At 44.4% G+C, this 25,172-nt stretch overlaps 2 protein-coding genes across 3 annotated transcripts; both read left to right on the top strand.

Annotated features, from left to right (window-relative positions):
* The first annotated feature begins 11,165 nt into the window (after positions 1–11,165).
* On the top strand, positions 11,166–14,519 carry LOC147192333 (prostaglandin E2 receptor EP1 subtype-like). Its single transcript, XM_086133911.1, has 3 exons — positions 11,166–11,484; positions 12,569–13,495; positions 13,728–14,519. Exons 2-3 carry the CDS (start codon positions 12,617–12,619, stop codon positions 13,998–14,000), a joined length of 1,152 nt encoding a protein of 383 aa, XP_085990037.1. The 5' UTR covers positions 11,166–11,484; positions 12,569–12,616; the 3' UTR covers positions 14,001–14,519.
* A 503-nt stretch (positions 14,520–15,022) lies between these two features.
* ilf3b (interleukin enhancer binding factor 3b) lies at positions 15,023–24,857 on the top strand. 2 transcript variants are annotated; one of them, XM_086132843.1, is made up of 18 exons: positions 15,026–15,143; positions 15,996–16,039; positions 16,121–16,332; positions 16,414–16,588; positions 16,687–16,834; positions 18,374–18,465; positions 19,668–19,763; positions 19,973–20,084; positions 20,175–20,272; positions 20,343–20,451; positions 20,562–20,675; positions 20,854–21,059; positions 21,300–21,476; positions 21,774–22,055; positions 22,152–22,272; positions 22,354–22,398; positions 23,596–24,006; positions 24,083–24,857. In XM_086132843.1, the coding sequence occupies exons 2-18, from the start codon at positions 16,037–16,039 to the stop codon at positions 24,202–24,204; spliced, it is 2,523 nt and encodes an 840-aa protein (XP_085988969.1). In that variant the 5' UTR covers positions 15,026–15,143; positions 15,996–16,036; the 3' UTR covers positions 24,205–24,857. The 2 variants fall into 2 exon arrangements, with proteins under 2 accessions (XP_085988970.1, XP_085988969.1); XM_086132844.1 differs by lacking the exons at positions 23,596–24,006; positions 24,083–24,857 and adding an exon at positions 22,855–23,510 and having other exon boundaries at positions 15,023–15,143.
* Positions 24,858–25,172: the final 315 nt, after the last annotated feature.

The raw sequence follows: 25,172 nt of genomic DNA, 5'->3' as shown, positions 1-25,172 counted from the left end.
AGGCATTAAATCTACTTTTGAACAAAGAAAACAGTCACCCTGAAGTGGAAGTAATACGACACATTCACCGAAAAAAAAAAAGTTGAAAATGTGAGAAGAAAAGTAGTCAGGGAGGCTGTCAAGAGACCGACGATGCCGACAGCAACAGTGAAGGACCTTCAAGGCAGCACTGGCTGTTTAGGACATGCAACAACATGTGCCTTCAGGCTTTGGCTTTGAAGCCAAAACATGTCATGAAAGGCCAACCGCAACATCTTTGTAATCAGAGGCCATTAAATGGTGGCAGACGCGCGCTGATTCCTATTTAGAGAAATAACAGCAAGCTTTTTGGCAGCTCAAACTGAAAGGGTGGGATTTTTTATTTTTTTTAAAGGTAGCGTGCTTCCTATCACATTCCGCGTTTCAACCGTGCCAAACGCTTTCGAGACAAACTACTTGGGGAAAAATCACATCTCCTGGAGGTATTTAAAAATTTTTTTTTGTCCTTTCTGATGTTATGATAGTGACTGCTCAGTTTTACATTTAGAGTACAGTATTCTTTTTGGGGGGTTTTCAGATGCAAACCCCCCCCCCCCCCCCAAAAAAACATTGCTGTTGTTAATAGCCATATTTTGCATTCCAAATGATATCATAGCACAAACGCGTACTCGTGTAATAATAGAAATAGCATTTCCAAAATGCAAAATTTCAGGCGATCTGCATCGCTCGTTTGTTGCGAAACAGTTATTCTGGAGGAACACTTCAGCTGTCAGTTGACATACAATATCGGCATTGTTTTTTTTGTTGTTGTTTTTTTTGGTGACAATCCATAACCGTCTGTTGTTTGCTTCTCGGCTGGAAAACTCTATTGATGTTGGCAAACCAAACCTCTTAGCTGAGAGACCCAAAAAAGCTCATGAGAATTGAGGGAATGCAGTCGGGTCATCCGCAAGAGGGACTTACGCAAGGCGCGGCGTAACGTGATGCACCGTTATGACTCAGAATATCGATCGCCCGCGCTTTGAGGGCATCATTTAAAGCCGTTTACACAATGGCTCAGCGAGGAGCCGAGCGGACGTGACCGACCGATCTTCATGACTTGGCCTCCTACTTAATGACATCAGCTGCCTTTATCCAAAGGCTCGCGTCGCTCCTGTGAGATCAATTCTTATTGCGTGAGCCTTCAGGAAAGCAATTTGGTGGCCATCGATGTTTGAAGCTCTCTGGGAGAAGCTGTACTAGAGGTGACGTATTACATTGATTGTTGGCTTTTTTTTTTTTTAGCTTTATTGTCGTTTTTCTGGTAGGACATTTCTTCAGATGCCACATGCATGATTTCTAGTCGAATGAAAAAGCACTCATTCACACTTGGATGTTTAGTTTGGACTTGGAAAAAGAGGAGGACGGTGGAGCTATGCAGTGTCGACCAGAAGACAAAACACCTTTGGGAGCGCAAATAGCAGAGAGTTGTGTTTTCAAAGAAATCTCTCCCAGGGTAAGAAGAGCAAATCTTCTGTGTCGAAGGCATGCCGAAGGAACTCTTAAGTAAATGTCCCGCCAAACCACTAAATGTCAAACCTGACAGAAGGAAAGATGAAGACTCATTTAAGTCTGCTGGCAACGGCAGAGCGTGAATAAGCAGTCATAAAATCGAATGTATCAACAATTCAAAAGTGTTGGGCGGATAATCAGGACCTTCCAAATTGTCCTTCATCTTGATACATTCCGATTTCCTTCTTGACATCGGCGCTTGAAAGCTGCAAATTTGGATAAGAAGCAGAGCAGGAAGTGTTTCCTATTCCTTGAAGTTTAGATCAGCCGCTGTCACGTGGCCATCCCAATTAAAGCTATTGTTTGTTTAAAAAGTTTACAAGCAAACCACCCAAGAAGAACTTTTGAGGAAATCTCTAAAACGGGGATTATTGCTCCGCGCCGGATTCCTGTTGGTCACAAAGATCACAGGTGGTCTCTACTGGAAAAAAGAAAAAGAAAAAGAGTGCGTGTTTGACGAGAACTATAGCGTAGTTCCCTTTTAATCATCGCAAATCGTCTCCTTTTCCAAGTCCGTAGCGGTCGGTGTGGAATGAAAGGAGGCTTCACTTCTGAAGAAGTTTATTTTTCGCGTTTCCTCCGCACGTCGGCCTTATCGTTTCGTCTATCCATATCGCCTGCTTTCCCCTCTGAGTCAAGAAGGACCGAGACGCTGAACAGAAATGGCCAAAGAATCCATCTGCGATGTTGTTGTGAAAGCTCCGCGACCTCATTTATCATTTGCAGGCTCCACCAGCATGTGAGCGGGCTGAAAATGTAAGCCGTACACACTTTCCGATCGGAAAGTAAGACCGACGGGAAATGTTCCATCCTTACGTGAAATCTGTCCCATTTTAAATGACGGTATTTACATGTTTCCGTGTAAACACACAAATTACCGTCGACTTCCAAGATAAGAGAAAGAATAGACTAGAACAGGTCGGTGGTGGAGGGCCGCTGTCCTGCCCGTTTTCCGGCTCTGAGCTCTCCCAGCAGCAACGCACCTGATTCAAATCATCACAATTGTTCTAATGCTGCTTCAGAGCTGGCCGATGAGCTGATCATCTGCATCGGGTGCGTTGCAGCCGGGAGAGCTGGAAAACGGGCAGGACGGCGGCCCTCCGGACCCGCGCTAGGACGATTCAGCTTTTCCAGGTGAGACCGCATTTTATGATTTGCTATCGAGTCGTAAACCTCCTCACCTAATAATATTCAAGGAAAGGCTCTCAAATGGCACTCGCCCTACCTTCGGAAGGGGGGTCCCGGTGACTTGCATCCATCCGGGCGCGGGAAAAGGTGATCCAAATGTCTCAATGGCGATCAGGGCCTCTGAACCGCGCGTTGTCCGGTCGCTCAATATGATATGGCGACGATAGTTCTGGAATGCCAAGAGGCTCACCGACAGAGAAAAGGCGGGGATGCGTATAGTATTGTGTTCATTCAAGCCCATGATGTCTATCTACCTCGCATCAGCGATTTGCCCGCATACATGACGGCGGGCATGCATCCCGACGCGGAAACAGTTTTTTTCTTTTGTATAGATTTTGTTTGACTCCTAACATTGCAGTATAACCGCCCCGTGACAAGTCAAATGGAATAAAATATCGGCTTAATTGTCGATGATATTCCTAATTGGAGCCCAATAAACTTTGCTCTCAGAGAAGAACGGCTTACGTGAAACCATTGAGAATGTTGCATCTAATGGACTGAGCAGAGTCACTCCATAAATGCATTAAGGAGAGACGGTAGATTGGGAAGGATGCTCCTGCTTCATGTTCCGAAAAATACATCCTCAATTACAGATACCTGAAAAAAAAATCGACTTCAATACGATCATGAAGGAGTTGTGCTTTGTTACCTCGCGGCACTGGTTTCAGGTGGAACATTAAGCAAAGGTTGTTGGTGCGGTCGGCATTTGGCTGCGGTCCCGATTGACCGCCGTAACGATCCCGGGGATCTTGATTCCTGTAGGCGGAAACGCATCAGTGCCCGCTCGCCGACTTTTTAATGGCTCTAATGGCGGTAAATGCCACTCATTCCCACGACCGGCTGCAACGTTTTTCAACGGCTTTCTTGGAACTCTGAGTCACTGCGCATGTTTGCCGTCGCGTGAGGAATGCGTGAAGACCTCCAACGCTGTCATCCAAGAGCTAAATTTGACAGCTACTAAGAGGAAATTTGTAGGAAATCTTATCTAACCAAAGTCAATTTCAAGCAAAGAAATAAGCTGGACATTTTCACACACACTCAAAATGCACAAAAGCATTAACGCAAAACATCGAATGAAAATAGAGCTGGAGCAAAAAGTCCAGCCATTTGAAAAATGAATGCTTACCACTTCCCGGGTATTAATCGAACCATATATTTAGCATTGTGGATGTAGTTCAGTTTTCAATCGGTGTCGTGCTGAGAGGCTTTTTCGTATTGATCAGCTCGTTAAGCGATGAGAAGGGTGAAACAAATGGAATGTTATGAGTGTATCCAGAGGGGAAAACGGAGTGGTGTGTGTTGTAAGGGCCCGTGACAGACAGGTTCTAGAAAAGATTTACAAGTATGCAAAAGACAAACAAAACAAAAAAAAACTGAGCTCGTGCTTAGTTGGTGCTTAACAAGTTCTTGTGAAGAACTTGTTTGGTTTTCCACTGCCAAAGAGCCAAATAGGAGCTACGTCATTGTAAAGTTTCCAAACGTTGCTTGCGTCGACGTTAATTCAAGAGCCCCTGCACCATTCATAATAATAATAATAATAATGATAATAATGATGTGCTGTAAGCATCTGCTAGGCAACTTAGCATAGCATCGATTATACTTAACAAAACAGTCAATGCAAACGCTTTTATCTTTCTTAATTTCAAGCACCGGAGCTCGAGCCAATTTCGCTGGTGGAAAAAGAAAGAACCGGCGCTAAACTCGGCCCTGGCCCGGGACGAGCGCCAGCGCACGCGTGCTGGACAAGGGCCAAAAGTGCACCGCGATAATGATGTCAGATCTCATTGGAGGTCATCCGAATGTTCTCGAATCATCGGAATCAACTCTGTGAGGATTATTATCCCTGTTAGGGATCTGACGTCCTCGGTTATAAAACAAATACCGGTAGTTGAAAGATTAAGACCAGTGTCCACATATGGACGTTTATTCACTGAGACAAATGATTCATCTTGAACTTTCTATCTTTGCTTCCCGCATTGCACCTCCTTCTCTGATTAGCGCGAAGGCCTCTTTTGGACATCAGGGTGAGGTAATTCGTGCTTCTAAAGGATAGAAGAATATTTTTTGTTGTTGCTCTTGTCAACCACATCGTAAGACGGCATGAAGTGTTTTCAGCTGCCTGTTGACTTCCTGTGAATTGCCGAGGCTCCCCCCCCCTCGTACAGCGGAAAGGCTGGCCTGGAATAACACATGACATCACCTCATGGATCCATCATGGATGCTTTTCGTTGACGGTACCTTTTGATTGAGATAAGTTTGTTTTAAAACTGTTTTCGCACAGTAGCAGGATGTCGAATTCAAACGCAACAGATTCGACCTTTGACCTGACTCTGTCACTGCGGTCAACTGGCTCATTTTGGATTTGTTCCCATCATCACTCCTCCACGGGGTGAAAAGCTTTTCGGCATTTCATGCAGGACTTCCTTTTGCCCGAAGACAACTTGCAAAAACAAAAAGCCATGTGCTATATAAGTGTGGCTTCTATGCCCAAACGCTGAACCTGACGCAGTGCGATTTTGTCTGCAGGCTCTAAGAGGCACGCTTGTCAAGCCCAAAAGAGAGCGAAGAAAAGATGTGTTGAGTGATTACTGCAACTCTGACCCTCCCTTGTTTTATCTGCCCGCACATCTTGGAAGCGAGTTCCCGACTGACTGACGTCTTGTTCCGCATCGCAGAAAGTAACCGAGTCGAAGTCACCGGGACACCGAGGACTTCGGCCTGATCCCTCACCAATTCTGAATGCTCTCAGACAATGACGCTTTTCATCGTCTGTTTTGCTCCCCTTGGCTTAAGACAAATATTATTCGACTTGAAGGTGCCTCCTTTGCTCGCAGCTCACTCGCACAACAAGCGTCACGACGGGGCCACCAATTTCAGAAACTGTCAAGGGCAAAGCGAGGGTTGCTCCGACAAGGACATAGATACGTTTCAAGTGGTGACTTGATGGTTCAAAGTGACGACTTTATGGTCAATTATTACAGATGCCTGCTTTATTTTCAAATGTACAAAATTAAGTGCTGCATGGACTGTACATGCTTCTCAATCAAAGGTACCGCTAGTATGTATCGACTGACGCCATCAACCTCATTTCCAAGTCTCCTTTTTACAAGGAGATATTTTCCAGCACTGAAATTCAAACTTGAGAGCTCGCCAAAAGGGGGGAAAAAAAAACCCCCAAAAGTGATCTTATCAGACTGAGGAATGCACTCGTCCATGTTTGTTTTTGTTTCTGTACCCAAGGCGGTTTGTCGAATTATCTCTCTGGGGTCCCAAAAAAAAAAAAGTTTTCACCTAAACGCTCTGTTTTGACATTCATTCGAACCACGACAACAATAAACTTGTTGGAATCAGCATAAGATGGAGAAATCATCGAATCCTCACCCGAAATGTGGCTTGTAAGAGTCAACCTGCTCTCGGTTTATTTGCCAAAAGCAGATGTCCACAATTTGTCCCAAATTGTTTGATGAACAAGCTACTGCACCTCGGCATTTCCAACCGGAGACTTGAAGGGCCAGGAAGGAGAATTCTTGTATTTTAGGTCCTGCGTGTCTTGCGAGCCAAATCCAAGTATGACTTCATATTGCTGGCGGCACAACTGACTTTTATGTCATGTCATAAAAATACGTTTTCACTTTCATCTGCTCTTTCCAGGCCTTTCTCCTTGACTTGAGTAGCCCGTACTTCCGGAGACAAATTCCTTGCGTGTTCTACATACTTGTCCAATAAAGATGATTCTGATTCTGAGTTCAGGTGGCGAGAGAGCGGAAAATGGGAGCAAAGGTCTGGGCAGCAACTCTCACTTGGCGCAGGAGGAAAAAGCTTCTCCCCTACGTCTGCGCGCTGAATGAGCGTTGTCGTAATTGTGACAAGTTTTTGTCTCGGGACCACTTTTGGGTGCTCTCGGCCTCGTCGTCACTTTCAGACGTCAGGTGCGTGTCCTCGGTGAATACGTGAAGGGTTTTTCGAAGGAAGTGCATTGTCATCAAATGGATTAGCTTCTCATATTTGAAGGGCAGACGCCACTTTTTTTTCCAAACGACTTCTCAAGGCCAGCCGAGTTATTTGACCAGCGACCCATTCGTCTTTAGAAATTGTTTTTTTTTTCTCAAATAAAGTTAGCTTCAGCAGATCAGTTTATACAACGTGTGTATAGATGTGCGTGTGTGTATACACTCATCTATACACATTATACATGAAAGATAAATATTGAGAAATGCAGTTGGAATTGACTCAATGTTTTGTTTTGGAGCGTACCATCGGTGCAAACGGCAAACAAGCACCTCTCTGTCCCGACTCTGCACTAAATGTGATGATTACACCGTTTCTGTGTTCATTCCAAACAACCCTTGGTCTAAACAAGATACGGGCTGCTGATCCTGTGGATCCGCTACTATATGTGCATTTCTGTGCAAAAGTCTTTCCTGGCCAACACGGTGAAGTGCTGGATAAACATCGGCGCGTCTTGCCCAAATGGCTTCATCTTCGGAAATCGGCTGCCCGTCGGCTGCGCGTATATCCGCACGATTGGCCGATGAGTTACTTACTCGTCCTTTCGGTTTCCTGCTTCTTCTTTCATTTCTTGTTTATTCAACAGGCAAACCAAGGTTAAGAGGGGCACTGCGATTGGCTCGAGTACGCTTCCCACAAATCCGCTTGCAGTTCTGTCTCTGTGCAAAACGGACCGAGGCCCGGTACCGGCGGCCGTGGAGGATATCAAGCATTTACTGTGGGCCTTACATTATGCAACAGCTGCTCTTGTCGAGACCTGGCGATGCAGCACATTTGCTTGAGTGTGTTTTTACAGCGGGGATTTTGAAAGCCTTTGCTTGCCTGTTGGCTTCGGGATACTGCTCCGGTTATAGCAAGTGACTACACGCCATATGGGATTACTGAGTGTCCGGAAATTACACGAATTGTACAGGACATCGTTTCTTTCTCTTGAATGGCTTCATAAGGTCATGACAGACCCCCCCCCCCCCCCCTCTCTCTCTCTCTCTCACAATGAGGCCACAAGTTATTTTTCTTGTCAGTCATGATTATGCAAAAAAAAAAACCTCCGTGTTGGTTTTCGTTTCAGTGAAGGTGTGTGAGCCAAGGACTCCTCATGAATGTTTCAGTACAGTGTGCTCCCTGGCAAAGGTCTGCGCTGTCTGACTAAGCCTCTGTTTACTTGACCGCTTTCAAGTTGTAGACCGCCATGTTAAAACACCCCACTTATAACGTTGCATTTTTTTTTTTTTTAATCGCTTGTTATGTGAAAAGTGGCACAGTGTACGATGAGTTCGCCCATCTGAGGTTGAGGGTCTGAATCCGGGTTCCGGCCCGCCTCGTGGAGTTGACGTGTTCTTGCCGTGATTGCGTGGATTTTTCTCAGGGTCTTACCGTGGCGTGATCCTTTCCATTCCCAATCCTTTTCTGTTCCCATCATCCAAGCAACCAAGTAGTCCGGTTCCAAAGTTCTGTTGACGTCAGTATGTTTTCTAAGAGAGGCTTTCTTGCTCGTCGGTGTTGCCAGCAAAGCTTCGCTATTTTCATTCATGAAGGAATCTTTTGAGTTGATTGCTTCCACGCTTCATTTTGACAATCACACGTTACCATTCAGCAGAGGCTATCTGCTCTTTTGAAGTGTTCTTATTCACCCTCCCAAAAATAATTCTTGTTTTGTTTTCACCCGTGGGCGAGTTTAATGGCATTTCACTTTGAAATTGGCTTGAAATGCAAAGACATCAAATCCGTTCTCAATCTTGAGCGTAAATAAGCAAAAGATGTCTGAAGCGTACTGTCGTCTCTCAAACAGACGCGCGTTGGTTGGAGTCGACAGTAGCCGAGCTGACCCAAATGTGTTTTTCATTGGACTTACTGTGCTGCAACTGGACGAGGAACATGTCTCCCCAATTGAGCCGTTAGCCGCGTGAAGTAAAAGACGGGAATGATAATGTGAGCGGCCCAAATGCTGAACCTGGGCAAGTGGAGATTATATCAGCAAAGTCAGCATGAGTGATGTAAAGCAGACCGCAGGTCGCATGAATCCGTTAGGGGTTTTTAGTGGGGTTCTCCCCCCCCGCCCCTCTCTGTGTGACACACCATACTTGGTCATGTCAGAAAGACACATCCATCCATTTTCTGTACCTTTTGACCTCACTGCCGTCACAGTTGAGCTGCAGCAAAAAGCGCCTTTTACACTGTGGACAAGACCTTCAATGTGCAGAGTTGAGTGACGGACGCAGTGAAAGAATCTGTCCCAAATTGTAGCTGTGTCGGTCTCCAAAGACGGACAAGGTTTTCCGGGATAAAATATCTTCAAAGTGCTCAAGGTTCAGATGCTTGGTGCAATTTCTCCAAAAACGATTTTAGAGCTTCTTCCGGCATTGAAAAATGCCCGCTGATTCCAAAGGCGACTTGTGAAGCTACTCTTTGAAAGTAGATTGGCGGAAGTCCAGTTTTCAAAGGATTCAATGAAAACGGGTCATCACCGAGAGACGCGTCCCGCAGAGCGAGAACGGAAACGTCCTCCAGCTGGACCAACTGTCCGAGTGTGTTCGTGAGGTCTGTGTTGATGTTGTGCGCTGTAAATTCTCATGAAGCTACGGTCAACTTGTCCTTTCAAGGTCCATGTGAAGATCCCCAAGTGTTGAAATCAACTCCCCGTGCGCCTCATCAAGACTTTTCATCTGCAGTCTTCTCAGTACATGGCACGCCATGTACGTGCAGGAAACCACAGCGGTGGTTGAAGCCACGATCAACATTGATGATAAAAGATGCAAGTAATCTCATTTTATTTTCCCCGACTTCGATTGCATGTTTTTTTTTTTGCCCTAACCACAAACACGCATCTGTTGTTTTGGATTGATTGTGATCACTTGTCTATCTCACTTCTTTACAAGGTTAGATTGTTGTCTTTCGCTGTTGCATGTCTCAGAGCCACAATAACAGCGAATAACAAAAAAGGGCTTGCGAACGGCAAGGAAAAAAGAGACAGATGTAAATAGCTTGTCAGAAAGGACAAGAGGATTCAATCACGAGGAAATCGATGGTTGGTTTAAAGTGCTCTATGAATACGGTTGAGTTAAGAAATACAAAAATACGACAGTGGGTTGTCGGTACGGTTGTCGCGACAGGTGCGCCTCTGGAGGGAACGCCCTCCACTCCACATGTAATTTCAATGACTGCATACCATATCTACACACAGCAATGTATTGAAACAAGGCAAGATGCTTTTTCTAAATGCGTTAAAAGTAATACCGACAACTATGAGGTTACCATGTTGGTTTTGGCCCTCAGCAAGCGTTGCAGGTTTTCAAGTGAACCTGGTATGAGCTATTATAGCTTCACGGGGGTCAGAAAATCCATATGCTCGTTTTAATATTTTGGTCGATTATAATATGTATCTGCATGCGGGGTTTTTTTTTTGTGTGTGTACAGCAACAGATTTACACAGACAAGCTAAAATCACTTGCACGGTCAGCCCAATTTTCTGTGTTTGTGAACGAAAAATACCCCCCCCCCCACTGTATTAGACAGATTAATTAAAAATAAAGATGAATTGAGGGGCCTATCTCATATCAGTGTCCAAAAAAAAAAAAGCCTGCTTCTTTCCTTACACTTTTTCTCTCTGTCGTATCCTATCATTTTATTCCGTGCTCACTGTACCGTGATCAGAATAGGATTTATAGCGTTCCAAGTTGTCAAAAAAAAAAAAATTCATGTGCAATGTTTCTTACAAATGTCTCCTTTATGAGCACATTAGATCCTGATGTCCTCAGCATCAGCTTCAACTGTGGTCTGACTGACCTTTGTGGGAAGGTCATCGTTAATCAGAATTATGGTCACCGCAGACCAATGTAGAAATACCGGCAATGGAAGTGGAAAATGTACCAGCTTGTGTGGATAAGAATCTGTTCATCAAACTCTTGCGGTTGTTCAGCTAGAACAGACAGCAAAGGGGGTACTTTTCTTCCTCAGAATTATCAGCAGTTGTCTTTGGCAAAGACCGTCATCGTAAAAGCAAGTATTTGATGCGGGTTCAACTAAAGATACTCCGACCTGTTTATACCACGTGAAGTCTATCCATTTGTCCTTTTTTTTTTTTAAGGAGCACGAGAGAGCTGAATCCGGATAACCTTGGGTGGGAGTACGCTCTTGAATGCTTAGCCAAAATTGTTGGTACCTCCGTTTATGAAAGAAAAACAATAATTGCAACAATAAAAACAAATTGAATGAAAATTAAGCAGTGAAAATAAGGCATTGCTTTTAAATTGCACTGCAACAGAATGAATGATCAACCCCTGAAAAGGTTGCAACCAAAATGCTTGAAGATTTGATTGTTGTACAATACTTTGTCCTCGAGTTACTGTTTAACTTGACAACTGAGAGTAAAATCTGTCCTTTTTTTTTTTTTTTGCCAATTTCATGCCTATTATAGGAGTGGGAGTGTGTGCTCCAACCAGTCTTGTCTCTCCTGCGAGGACGTCATTTGTTTTTCCTCCAAGTGAGACACCCAGAGGTGATGCTGGCTTTCTGCAGCTCCCGCAAATAAAAGCAGCCAGCCTACCAGTCCGACAACACAGGTCGTGCTTGTGCAATGTCACGGGGAGGCTGCTTGCTCCAACAGGAATCTGCACGGGGCCACAATGTGAGGAATTACCAAAGAAGATCTTTGGAAAGCTCTGAAACCTGGATACAGTATTTCCATTTGGGATAACAACAATGAATCGCTGTCAAAGTGAATGCAATCTGGGATTGTATGGATTTCCCAACGTAATAAAGGTAAGATCACTTTGTCACCTTTTTCAATATTATCCATCAAGGGTATAACATTTATTGTCTCACAACATGCGCTACCAGTGTCAGACAATTAATGTCACCCTGAAAAAGACAATTGTGTTACAATTTAAAACATGTATGTGTGTGAGTGTCAAAAAAATTTAATTAGAAGGCTTCACTTCAAATCTATTGGAAAAGGGGACATAATAAAGTAGATACAAACATACAGATATAACTCCCTCAGTTAAAAAATAATCATCTCTGACAACCGAGTCTCCACATATGTCCTTCAAAGAGAATGTGTGTGTTTTGATGAGCATGCCTCGGCTGTGACAATGCATTTAATTGCACATTATTCTCATTTACTGGCAAATCACGTTGCCCTCACACACTCCTGCCTTGTTTTGATCTGCTCGCATTCATGACATCAATGGAAAATCGGTCTTAGTGAGTCTAAGAAACATAAAGCTGCTCTCCAACTATATTTGTAGGGGGGAAAAAAAACCTACTTAAACTGTCAGAACATGTTCAGATGACAACATTGTTGGCATAATGGGAGACAAAGTGGAGCTTGGTGTTTTGATATCAATCCCCTTTTATTACTTCTGCCAAGCATCGAGTCGTTGAGGCAACAGGTACTGCGTTGACTGGCATTCGGGTTTTGTACCAACAATGTGAGTTATTTAGTTATCAGGACAAAAATGGAAAAAAAAAAAATCTTCATTGTGGTCCAAATTTGGAAGTGGACAATTAATGTCATTTTTATGATAGAGTGACCACCCGCCTCCAAAATGAAAACAGGCGAATCCTGCCTGCATAAGCCCAATGTCATTTGCCTCAAACAGAAAAACAAGGAAATTGTGTTTTGCGTTGCCTTTGTCGTTTAACTCTTCGTTCTTGTCAGAGCACACAATGCAGATGATAAGAAACTGCCGCTTGCCGCAATGTTTTTCGGCAAACCTCACACACGTAACGACACAGCAAGCTCACATTTGCCACCAGTTTAACCTTGGTGAAAGGGCTCCGCTCTGCCGAGCGCTCCTCTATGAATCCTTTCAGCGTGCTAATGCTGTCTTTTTCCCCTCAGAACTTTCTCAGCCATAAAGAACGACATCAGACCTGAAGATCGGCAGAAATGTTGTCAATGCAGCGTCACAACGCCTCGGACATTTTTGCCTCTCCGCCCCCCTCCAATGACAGCGCGATCGTGCATAAGCAAGAAGTGGGACCCGTGTTCCGTAATTCCACCCGTCCGCAAATTAATCCGACAGCTGCCGGCATCACCATGACGCTTGGAATTGTGTTCAACATCGTGGCGCTTATTATTCTTGCCAAAGCCTACGCCCGCTTTCGGCGCAGGTCGAAGGCCACCTTTCTTCTCTTTGCCAGCTCTTTGGTGGCGACTGATCTGGCTGGCCACGTCGTCAACGGAGCCTTGGTGCTAAGACGATACTCGGAAGGGATCGCGAACCTGGCTGACCCACCCTCCACCTCTCGAGGAGATCTCCTAACTGATCCAGATGTCCCGTGTCTGTTTTTGGGGTGTTGCATGGTGTTCTTCGGCCTGTGCCCCCTCTTTCTCGGCTGCGCTATGGCCGCCGAGCGGTGCTTGGGTGTCTCCAGGCCTCTGCTGCACGCCCGTTTGGTCACAAACGCACGGACGAAGATGACATTAGCTCTCATCTGGCTGTCGGCATTATGTGTCGCCCTGCTGCCCTTTTTCAAGTTGGGAGCCTACACTTATCAGTACCCGGGCACGTGGTGCTTTATCAGGGTGATGGAGGGCACCGGAGCCACGGATCTGGCCTTTGTGACACTGTTCTCTGGACTGGCAATGAGCTCACTGGCCATAGCCTTAGTGTGTAACACCGTCAGCGGGATCACCCTCGTCAGAGCAAGGCTAAGGAAGAAGTCCAGCTCCCAGCGCACCTCGGCCGGGTCCCACGACACCGAGATGGTCGTCCAGCTGGTCGGCATCATGGTCGCCTCGTGCATCTGCTGGAGTCCTCTGCTGGTGAGTTGCAGCCACATCTGAAGAGTGGAAAATTCTGTGATTCTCGACCTTTAGTGATCCTAGGGAGGTATTTTGTACTATTTAAAAAAAACAAAACTTTTTATTATTATAAAAGTTCTAGATATGATACAGTCTCAATTTACTCACATTGCTAATAAGGCTAACAATATTAGCAATATCCGTATTAGATGGCACGATACAAGCCTCAAATTGTGTCATAAATTGTCTGTAGGTCTTTGGACTGATGTCAGCCACCCGGTCCTACAGCGGCTCCCTCGGCCCCGACAGGGACACTTACAGGGCCTTAATGGTAACGGGTGTTAGGATGGCTACGTGTAACCAAATCCTGGACCCATGGGTCTACATCTTGCTGCGGCGTGCCATCCTCAAGAAGATCTACAGGATTACTAAAAGGCAAGCCAGTTTGAGGGGAAGCATGCTTCGCTCTTTCCGCTGGGATGTCAGCTCCTTTCAGAACTCAGAAAAAAACAATGTTAAGGTTTAAGAGAGTGACGTCGTGCCATCTGCTATTTAACATCAACCCTTGGCCTGTTCGTCTTGGTTATGGCTTAAAAAAAGAAAACAACTCATGATGCATGCTTGTTTTTGTTTGTTTTAGCCCGCTAAGGTGTAAAAGGACCTAATCTGTAACAAACTGGACAGGTTTTTTTTTTCTATTTTGTGAATGTAAAATCAACATGTTTGCATTGGCGCTTGTCCTCTGTGAGAACAAAATCAAATTCAAGATTATTTGTTGAAGTAGACCATGTGTCACAAATGAGAAGACGACTCCACAAAGTCTGAATGAAAATGATCATATGAAAATAATAATGTGAATTGTAAACATGTTAAATGAAATGCTTAACGACAAAAGCAAAACACTTTAATTTTACCTCATTTTGAAGACGTGAATGTGTGGGAAAAAAATGTATGTTGGTGTACGACAGTGGCATGAATGCGTTTATGCTTGTCTTGTGAAAATCTTAAAATTGACAGGATGAAATAAAAATGAATATTTATTGGACTCGTAAGAATTTGTGTTTCAAAGGAACAGTATTTTTGTGCCAGTATACAATGAGACGGATACAACTGGGAGCGGGGAAGCATTTGGTAAGAAAAGCCCATTGAACTTGGGTGAGGATCTTCATAAAAGTGCAGATCCAGCCCACCACCAAGTGAAAAAGAAATGCCACAGCCCATCTGTACTTCAGCCTCCAATAAAAATGAAATTACGGATGAAATAGGCGGAGAAATTGTCACTGCACAATTTCTCGTATGGACTCTATTTCGAGTTACCTGGACTTTGCACACCTCTTCAGAATTAATAATAATGTTTTCTTTATTTATGTAATGGAGATTTCCTGTTTTTGTTTAGTCTAAAAATATATGCGTAGTGTGTACGTTTACGTATAATAAGTCATTCAATATTTTGTCGGTTTACCAGAAAAAAAAGACTTTCATTCTCGACGCGTAATAAGGACGTAAGCGGTTCGAACATGACGCCACAGGCACACGAAAGCGTTTTATTTTTCCCATTGGCCGGAGAAAACCACCAACCCAATCAAAAAAAATAGTGGGTGTGACCAAATCGACGACGGTCTTCCTGCTGCAACAGACTTGTGTGCAGAGGAAACTATCTAGTACCGAGGTGAGTAAGATGACAAATGTAAACGTTTGCATACCATTTGAAACACCCGAAGAACACTGTAATGTCGTCATCCGATTGAACAGGTTCTCTCGCGAAATCAAAGTCCCGCGTCGATCGAGCTAAGCTAGCATGCTCATTGAAGAATCGTATGTTTGGGTGCCATTTTCTCGTGCATGTCCGGTTTTTGATGTCTTCATGAGAATAACTATGTCTGTGCGTTTACGTCAGATCGTTTCCCTCGGTGTACATGTTCGTTACCGTTGTGACTCTGTGAGAACATCGAAGAGAGCGAGTTGTGTTCTGAAGGTGGGCGGCCGAACGTTAGCGGCCTCCGCCATCACTGTGGCTGAATTAAAATGGCGTCTCCTTTTAAACGCAAAATGAAGTTGTTCTTTATCCACGCTCCTTCAAATGTTTTATTTTCCGTCGAACGCGAAACACAATAACGTGTAAATGTGCTCGATGTATTGTTACACGATTCAGCCACTGTGCGTTGTATCAGGGGTTTGTTACCGCTGAATGCGAGGTAAGGTAGTCGGTTACAATATTTAAGATCCAGAAATTGTACATATGATTGTATGGGGACAAAATTAATTTGGCTCCTGTTCACCTTATGCCACGCGGTTTGTGGCTTGAATTGGCAGCAATAACCGGTGTTATGCGCGATTGTTTTTTTTTTGAGAAACGGCTTAAGATCAGCCTCATCGAACTTTTTTGACATCACTATGAACTACAGTTTCCTTGCTCAACAAAAGCTCCACACGGTTCACCGATGCATTTAATCAGCGAATTTCGCAATAACATGTTGTTGAAGAATACATTTGACATTTTGTGTTTTCCCGCTCTCTGCAGACAACGTACCCAGCACTCCTAAATTCGCGTCTGAAACCAAGATGGTAATCGCAGATTCAGATTCCTGAAATGACTCACAACTTTGTCTTATACATAACCACACCTGTGCTACTTTTCACTCACAGGCCCCTCCATTACGACATCGTTCCTTACGTGTTTTCTTGCATGATGACCGCCATGTCATGGCCAAGCATTCTGCCATCTACCCTTCTCAGGAGGAACTGGAGAATGTGCAAAACATGGTATCCCACACAGAACGAGCGCTCAAGGCAGTCTCAGACTGGCTGGATAAACAAGAGAAATGTGATGGTGATGGTGTAGATGCTGATAAAGAGAGGTGAGTGTTCACTGATTTAATTGAAACAAAAAACCTGAACAGTTTTTGCCTCTACTTACGCTCATCTTTTTCATGTTGCAGTGAGCACAAAGAACAAGTTACACGTACCCTTCGCGGCGTGATGAGAGTAGGCCTTGTGGCCAAGGGCCTTCTCTTGAAGGGAGATCTGGACCTTGAGCTGGTGCTCCTCTGCAGGGAGAAGCCAACCAACACTTTGTTAAAGAAAGTGGCTGACAACTTGGATACGCAACTGAAGGTGGGAGCAGAGCTTAATTTGTTCAAACAACATAAAGATTAAATAAACGCCTTTTTATGGCAGAAGTGTTTCATAACTATTTCATCCTCCTCCTGCAGGTTGTCACCGAAGATCAGTATGAAGTGAGTCAAGACATCGAAAACGCCTGCATCGTCATCAAGAGCACAAAGGAGCCCCCACTCACCCTCACCATTCATTTGACGTCCCCGTTAGTTCGTGAGGAGATGGAGAGGGCTGCTGCCGGTGGTAAGGCCCAAAAAGACTGCGTTTTTCTTTTCTTTTTATGGCACCCCTACACCTCCAGTCCGGAGGCCATGCAGACAAGATAGATATTGTTTATTGGGCCTTCAATGGAGCTAGGGGACAAGAATCCACTGTCACATAATGAAACTGTGCTATACTTATAGCTCTGTAGACACTCTCATAGTTCCATGTGATGTAATTATACATTTTTGATGGCCCAATATACAGTATAGGGCAGGTAGCTTTCCTGTGTGCCGAAGACAAGAATTTGTCTTCCCTCATTATGATCAAGGTCACTAGAGAAATGAAGGCTTACTGAGAATTTCAACCAACACAAAAGAGACCACTTTGTTTGCATGTGTTTTATCATCGATGAACGGTTTGCATTGCAGCAAAAATGAGTAGCACACGGTATCGTGAAACTGTCCTTGCTTGGCTAACCCAGCGGTGGGCTTTTGACTGCAGTTTTTCTCCGCAGGTTGCAGATAAGGACAAGAAACCCCATATTCAACATTGATTCCCCTATTGGTCCTTGGGGTCCCCCCAAAATACTTTACAGAATCTTCAATTGCAGTTAGGCAGCGGCAAGCGTTCGTTGGTAAATCTCTCCATAGCCTTAATTAAACGTCAAATAATGCCACGTTTCCACCAAGCTGTCATTTTCACTTTAGTGTGGTTCGGATTAGCTAAACTCTGATCAAGCTTGAAATAGGGATGGATATCGATCAGCTTTTTTCAATATTACCACGATTTACGATGCTGCCTATCAATCCGGTGCATTAACGGTAGTCTTACCGATATTTTTTGTTTAAAAAAACAAAACAAAACAAAAATAGCAGAACTCGTGCTTGAAATGAAAACAGCAAAGTGCACACCGTACGGAATGAATCGTCACCGTTTGGTGGAAATGAGGATGAAGAATTCGTGAGGCGCTAAACCATGGCCTGATCTGCAACCCTGTGCTGATGGGGACCCCCCAGTTTGGGTCTTTGCAAGCCATCAGTTTTGCTGCAGCGCAGACTTGTTTTGATACCCACCTTTTGTGTACCTGATAACATGTACCTGTGGTTCCAATTCTGATTCTCTTTGTCAAGCCTTCTAGTTTGTCAATTTTAGGGACGCTGGACCTTTGACCAACTGGCCGCTCTCTGTCTCGGAAGGGGCAAAGTGCAGCGTACCCGGTATTGAGGCAAAGGGGAGGGGCTCTACCTCCTGTCAATCTCAAGGGGGAAAAAAAAAAAAGCACAACACTGATGCAACCATGGAGATGCAACCTCCGCAAACACGTTTACATTTCCAAATGCCAACTTTGTTCACGTTAATGGTGCCAGTGGATTTGAAGTGGATTTTGTCCCCGCGGTAACATGCAACACCATACGAAATCGGAGGTTCCGAGCATTTGGTGGTTCTCCAGCGGAGGAGACCCCCTCCCCTTACCTCTTCTCCCTGTGGTTTGGGAAAGCTGCCTGTGTTCCCCCGGCCGGATGACAGAACTCCCCTTGGTCAAACTGTACCTTGTCTTCTTATTCCACCTGCCAATAGAAACGCTATCAGTCAACGATCCCCCGGATGCTCTGGACAGGCAGAAATGCATAACTGCCTTGGCGTCTCTTCGCCACGCTAAGTGGTTTCAGGTTTGGATCTTGTCTTTATTTGTCTCTAAAACAGAAGTCGTTTCAAGTTTGATTGATATGTCTTTCTGTGTTTCATTTGGCCTTTGTATTTATCTTGAATGGCTCTTATGGAGTGCACTTCTGTCGTGATTACTTGAAACCTCTGCCATCACAATGCTCTCAAGTTAGTTCCTTGTTCGGCTGCAAGGTTATTTCAGTTCCCTTTTTAAGCTCGCAGCTGTTTATTTGTCAGCATTCATTTCTCTTCAAAGCCACGCTCATGTCGGCAAAAATACAACTAACCGGGTATTCAGGTGCAATATTTCAATCATTCCCATCTTAAGGTTAGTAGACGTGCAATCATTATATATATATATGTGTATACATACAATATGTAATATTTCATGCATGCAATTTGCATGTTTAAGTATCTTGAATTTGTCTCATTTCTCTTAATTCACGTTAACAAGCATTTTTCATTGCCGACGAAAGAGCACAAATGCACTTCTGTGCCAAAACCTTTTTAATCTCCAGTTTGATGTTTTCACTTGCCACGTGGACCGATCAAACGGAGAGAAAGAAATGTTTGCATACAGAAAATGTATGCAACGGAAAATTTGTCGAAAGTGTTTGTTGGTTGAGTGTAGAATATGATGCTATTGTCTAGTCTTTTGGTTATTTTAACAAATCAGCGCTTCGTTACTGCAGCCATTGTAGCCTCATCTATCCCTGCTGTGTTTATGTTGCAGTCTGCTACAAATCCATCAGGAATATTGCACCTTGAGTAGTGTTCTAGTGTGTGTGTGTGTGTGTGTGTTTTCTCCACCAACTTCCACTGATGACAACACGCAATCTTTCCATTAAAGTGGTTCACTCGCGGGTCTCATTGAAAGCTTGGATTATTTTTATTTATTTTTTATGTTGTTGAAGCCACGTTTGTTGACGCGTGATCGTGATTTGAACGTTTTATGCTTGGATCACAGTGCTCTTAATCCCATTGTCAGTTGACTTATCACTCAAACCCGAGTCTGGGTCATTTCAACTTGGTTTTCACTTTGCCTTAAAATATTTCCACAATGAATACGCCGAGGTGTCATAGCCTGTGCGGCTTCATTTTAAAACCTAATTTCAATATATATAAAATGACTTTTTATTTGATTCCATCTGTCATCACTCCCATTTGACTCAATTTGCTTGCCCCACCCCCTCTATTGTGTCCTCAGGCCAGAGCCAACGGATTGCGCTCCTGTGTTATCGTCATTCGGGTTCTAAGGGACTTGTGTGCCCGCATCCCAAAATGGACTCCACTCAGTGGCTGGGTGAGTGGTGTTCTCCATTTGTTGTACTCTTGTTTTCTCCTGCAAGTTGTGGTATTACATTGAAAGCGGTTGTTGTCAATCAAATGGGTTTCCCTGTAATGCGCTTTAGGATTAGTTTGAGGCTAATTCTGAGCGCTGTTGACAGTTTTTTTTAACAAGTATGATGTTACTAGATATGGTTAAAAACTGTCCTCTCCTATGATTTGTAGCCACTCGAGCTGATCTGCGAGAAAGCCATTGGCACAGGAAACCGGCCCATGATGGCAGGAGAAGCACTGCGTAGAGTCTTAGAATGTCTGGCTTCAGGAATCCTGATGCCAGGTACGTTTGTGTTGACACAACCCAATTGTACCACTTAGCTTGTTTTCAATCTGGCAAAGGCGGTTCCATGCGGTTTCTCGTGTCCTGCAGATGGAGCTGGAATCGCCGATCCATGTGAGAAGGAGCCCACAGATGCGATATGTCACTTGAACTCCCAGCAGAGAGAAGACATCACGTTGAGCGCACAAGTAAGTCGATTGCCCTGCGGGACGAGCATCTTCGCCACACGGAAGAGTTGACCTTTCCTTGTGTTGTTAGCATGCCTTAAGGCTGTCGGCCTTTGGACAGCTTCACAAAGTGCTCGGAATGGATCCGCTTCCTTCCAAGATACCCAAGAAAACTCCGGGACCTCCAATCGATTATATCGGTAAACAATCTAAATCCCCAAGAGTAAGAGGATTCTTTTGTTCGTTTTGTAATACGAGTGCAATACCATGTCGATCCCACCCGCTCACACCTCCGCAATTATGTGAGCAGTGCAAATCCCGCCCAGTTCCGCATACGCCCCGCCGATGAAACGGCCCATTGAGGAAGAGGAGGGAATTGAAGACAAGAGTCCCAATAAGAAAAAGAAAAAACTGCAAAAGAAATGTAAGTGGCCTTGACTACATCTCCATGATGTCGTGTAAGTTTTATTTTGCAGTCATGAGTCGATTTGAATATAACTACACGTTGGTATTCTCCTTGTTTGAACTTTTCAACATGCTGTCACTTGAGTCTTTACAGACATGTTTTACAAGAAATCTGTCATTGTACTTATGCCCACCAGCTGCAGAGGATAAGTCCGATCCACCCCAGGCCATGAATGCGTTGATGCGACTCAACCAGCTGAAGCCGGGTCTCCATTACAAGCTGATATCCCAGACCGGCCCGGTTCATGTGCCCGTCTTCACTATGGCTGTAGAAGTTGATGGCAAGACTTTTGAGGCTTCGGGTCCGTCCAAACGGACCGCCAAGCTGCATGTGGCCGTCAAGGTGAGTTGGCTCGGGACATGTTTGTTTTAGGGTAAATTGACATGAGCCTTTTATGAGTCATGTTCCTGTTTGGGGAGAAAAAATTCACTTGTTTGCAAATTGTTGACACCAGGAAGTTCCATCTATGACTATTTTAAATGTGAAAAATGGAAAGTGCCACTTCAAGCCCCACTGAATTCTTTTTTTCTTTTTCAAATGTTTTTGTCCTAAAGTGCACTGCCTGTTTTTCGTCTACTTTAGGCGCTGCAAGACATGGGTTTACCCACGGGAGTGGAAATCAAAACTCCAGAGCCTGTGAAAACTGAAGAAACCCCAGTTCCCGTCACAGTGCCAGATGTGAAACCAGTAATTACAGCCGTTGAAGTTCCTCTTGTGCTCACAGGACCAGTCAGCACAGATTCCACCGATGCTGCGGAGGTAAAGACCTCATGCACAAATGTGGCGGTGCACAAGTATCTGTGTCGGGGCTGATGAGTCCGTAATCATTTTGGGACTCCTAAAAAGGCTCCCATACTACAACAACCAATACCAGTTACACGCTATACCATTCCCTCCTCATTGAGCGTGCGGTTTGGCATAGCGCAAACAGTTCTCACACACACACATATTTCCATCCCCCCCATTTATTTATGTATTTATTTATCTCTATGCATGAAGCAGTACTTAACATGCACGTTCTGTTCTCACCAAATGACCCCATCCTTTTCATCTCAGACCACCCGCCAACAGGGACCGATCCTAACCAAACACGGCAAGAACCCAGTGATGGAGCTGAACGAGAAGCGCCGCGGCCTAAAATACGAGCTCATCTCGGAGACTGGCGGCAGCCATGACAAGCGCTTCGTCATGGAGGTCGAGATCGATGGGCAGAAGTTCGAGGGGACTGGATCCAACAAGAAAGTGGCCAAGGCTTACGCAGCACTGGCGGCTTTGGAGCAGCTCTTTCCCGAGGGCTCTGTGACCGAAGTGGCTAAAAAGAAAAAGGGAGCTCCAATGGTAAGCACTCAGAGAAAAAGAATGTTGATCTCGATCCTTGACGCACTCTTTGGCCATCGGTGCAAATTGAAATCTTGTTGATGATTTCTCTCTCAGACAAACGAAGGCTATGGCATGATGGGACCTCCCGGCGATGTTGCTATGCCCAGGGCCAGAGGGAGAGGAAGAGGTCGTGGAAGGGGCAGGGGGTACAATAACGGAGGGGGCTGTGGCGGGGGTAATTAACATATTTTTCTTAATTAATCTTATTTTACCCCCCTCATTGGACCAAATTGACTCATGATCTGTTGTTCAACAGGCTTCGGGACATATGGTTATGGCAGCAACTCAATGTCTGGATACAGTAAGTATTCCTATCTTATGTTCCTGTCTTTTTCTTTTCTTTTTTTAAAATTGTCACCGTTACCATGTGAGAAATCAAAGTATCAGCAGAAATCTTACCAATCTACGGTGAACTTTTTTTTGAGAATCCCAAATCAGTGTTTTTTGAATTTTGAAGTTTCAAGCCACGGGTCTTAATCTGATAGTCAGTCATATTTGGACCCCCCACCCCCCAAAAAAACAGACCACCTGCTTCCCCCCCAACCCCTCTCATTTTTGGCAGCTCGTTCTGTGGACTGGCCTTCCTGAGAGTGACAGGAGGAGGGAAATCTTGAAAAAAAAAACTGCAATCAGTCACTTTGAATGCAATTTGGTCCAATGAATCCAATTGACTGCTGCTTTTGAGGCAGAGCAAATTCCCAATATGCAAAACTAATTTTGATATTTCCCCCCTTCTCTGCCTTGTCTCGCTCTTTAGGTGACTTTGTCTCAGACATCTATGGCTACCAAGATTTTCAGAAATAGATCCTCCTCAGTAAAAAAAAAAACAAACAAAATGGCAAAAATATAGTAGAGAAGATAAAAAATTCACAGTTGTGTTCCCTCCGGCTGCGTCCAGAAACTCCCATCAACTCCACGACCGCAACCCTGGAATTGTAACAACGATAACCCTATTTTGCCAGGCCACTTGCAGCCTGGGCAAGATGAGCTGCCTCTGCATACAGGCTTGCATGGATGTATCAGATACCTGGATGTCTACATGGTGGATTTATTTTAGAAGATGGCCCCTGCCCCCCTTTTTTGTGTGTGTGTGATTGGACAAAGGGCTTCATAATACAGTGTAGCACTGTGGGAGATGAACAACACATTTCATTTAAGGCACTGACAGCCTTTAATTTCTGTTTCCCTATTGCTGACTCCACAACACAAAAGAACAGTTTTAAATAGTGCACGTTCATTTCTGACATCCACAATGATAACACTTGGAATGAGAAATAAATGTGGTCTTTCGAGGACAGTTAAGTCATGAGTGTACTAAATCCACAATGTTCCTTTTGCAAGAGTGGTTTTACCATAAATGTTTCCAGATACAAAATACATGTTTTTTAAAAAAATAAATGTTTTTGTTCTTCATTTCTGTATTCTTACATGGTGTGATTTAATTTCTGTATGTTGCCAGCTGCATGTTTAAAAACTCTGCCGTGCTGTTATTTCTCAGATTACTACAACAATGGTGGTGCAAATGCAGGTGGCGGGCTGTCAGGCGGCCCTTCATGCGGTTCTCTGGCCAGTTCAGCTCTGGGATCGGCACAAAGCTCATATGGCTCATACTATGATGGTGATGGAGCATATAATACCACCACTGCTGCTAAAATGCCCAAAAAGAAACCCCCGATAAGGGGCGGGAAGTCATCTTTTCAGGGTGTCTCGAGTACGAACAGTGCATCTTCAGGGAGCTACCAGGCCAGCAATGCTTCCGGACACGGCAACTACAACCAATATGGCCAGGGCTATGGTCAGACAAAGAAGAATTTTCACCAGGGAGGTGCAAGTGGATACTCTTACAGCACCGCCTACCCGAGTCAGGTGACTGGTGGTGCTGGAGGAAACCAGGATTACAGTTATGATGGTGAGTAAAATTGCTGACCAATACTTTTTATTTATTTATGCATTTGAGTTGACCTGTTGCGCTTTTCCCTGGGAAGGTTTCAACAGCCAGTCCAATTACAACTCGCAGGGTGCCGGAGAAAACCACGGTTTCAACACCTACCACAGTCCTGGAAGCTACAACAAGGGAGATTCCAGCGGAAATTACCAGTATAGATAAGACTGAGTTGCTCATGTGAAACATCAGCTCGCCATCGTCCGCTGCATCTTTACCTCTAACCTCCGAAGAAGAATGTGATTGATTGATGGCTCACCTTTGCTCAAGTTCCTCCTTCCTCTATGTTGACTATGTGCATATGTTCAGCCTGTGTTGTAGCTATGTTTGGTGGTCTGTTTCAAAGGGTTGATCATCTCAAGACTTTTTTTTTAAATTTATCAAATCACTGAGAGAAATTTCATGCTACAGCCCTCACGTGTGGCGCAAACTTTGCTTTTATGTTCCATGACAACTTTGCATGTAACTTGTCCAAACCTGTAGATACCTTTGCTTTTATTTTTTGCCTTTTTTAATGTTACTAGTGTTATATTTTACGAGGAGTTTGATGGAAAATACACACGTTTGTGATTTAAGTCGCTTTTGATTTTGTGGATATTTTTTCTTGTCAATGTATGTAACATTGTCTTTGTATTGAAAAAAAATGGTTGTTTATGTTAAGTTTTGATATAACCACTTTTGGTGGGATTTACAAAGATTCTTGTAAAGTAGGTTTTGAGAAAAAAAGTCAGTTGTAAATTGTGAACCTTGATAGGTAATTAGCAAGATCACTAAGGCCACTCTAAAACAAATGTCAAAAATAAATACAAATGCTTATTGATGAGATTTGTTTTTTGAAGACTAATACAATCCACTAGTCCAGCTCCGGCCTCCCTGTGTGGAGTTTGCATGTTCTCCCCGGGCCTGCGTGGGTTTTCTCCGGGTGCTCCGGTTTCCTCCCACATTCCAAAAACATGCATGGCAGGCTGATTGGACGCTCTAAATTGTCCCTAGGTGTGAGTGGGCGTGGATGGTTGTTCGTCTCTGTGTGCCCTGCGATTGGCTGGCAACTGATTCAGGGTGTCCCCCGCCTACTGCCCGGAGATGGCTGGGATAGGCTCCAGCACCCCCCGCGACCCTAGTGAGGATCAAGC

This window comes from Hippocampus guttulatus, chromosome 16, assembly GCF_054856545.1.
Source record: "Hippocampus guttulatus isolate MCC_2025c chromosome 16, RoL_Hgut_1.0, whole genome shotgun sequence".
Taxonomy (NCBI): Eukaryota; Metazoa; Chordata; class Actinopteri; order Syngnathiformes; family Syngnathidae; genus Hippocampus; species Hippocampus guttulatus.
The sequence above is the reverse complement of the archived record's forward strand: the minus strand, read 5'-3'. Positions and strand labels throughout refer to the sequence as shown.

Bases quoted from the DNA above. Each gene is read 5' to 3' on its own strand.
- ilf3b (XM_086132843.1), top strand. The intron at 22,056-22,151 runs GTAAGCACTCAG...TTTCTCTCTCAG, and splicing joins AGAAAAAGGGAGCTCCAATG to ACAAACGAAGGCTATGGCAT. The intron at 22,273-22,353 runs GTAATTAACATA...GTTGTTCAACAG, and splicing joins CGGAGGGGGCTGTGGCGGGG to GCTTCGGGACATATGGTTAT.
- LOC147192333 (XM_086133911.1), top strand. From the start codon at position 12,617: ATGTTGTCAATGCAGCGTCACAACGCCTCGGACATTTTTGCCTCTCCG. The intron at 13,496-13,727 runs GTGAGTTGCAGC...AATTGTCTGTAG, and splicing joins TCTGCTGGAGTCCTCTGCTG to GTCTTTGGACTGATGTCAGC.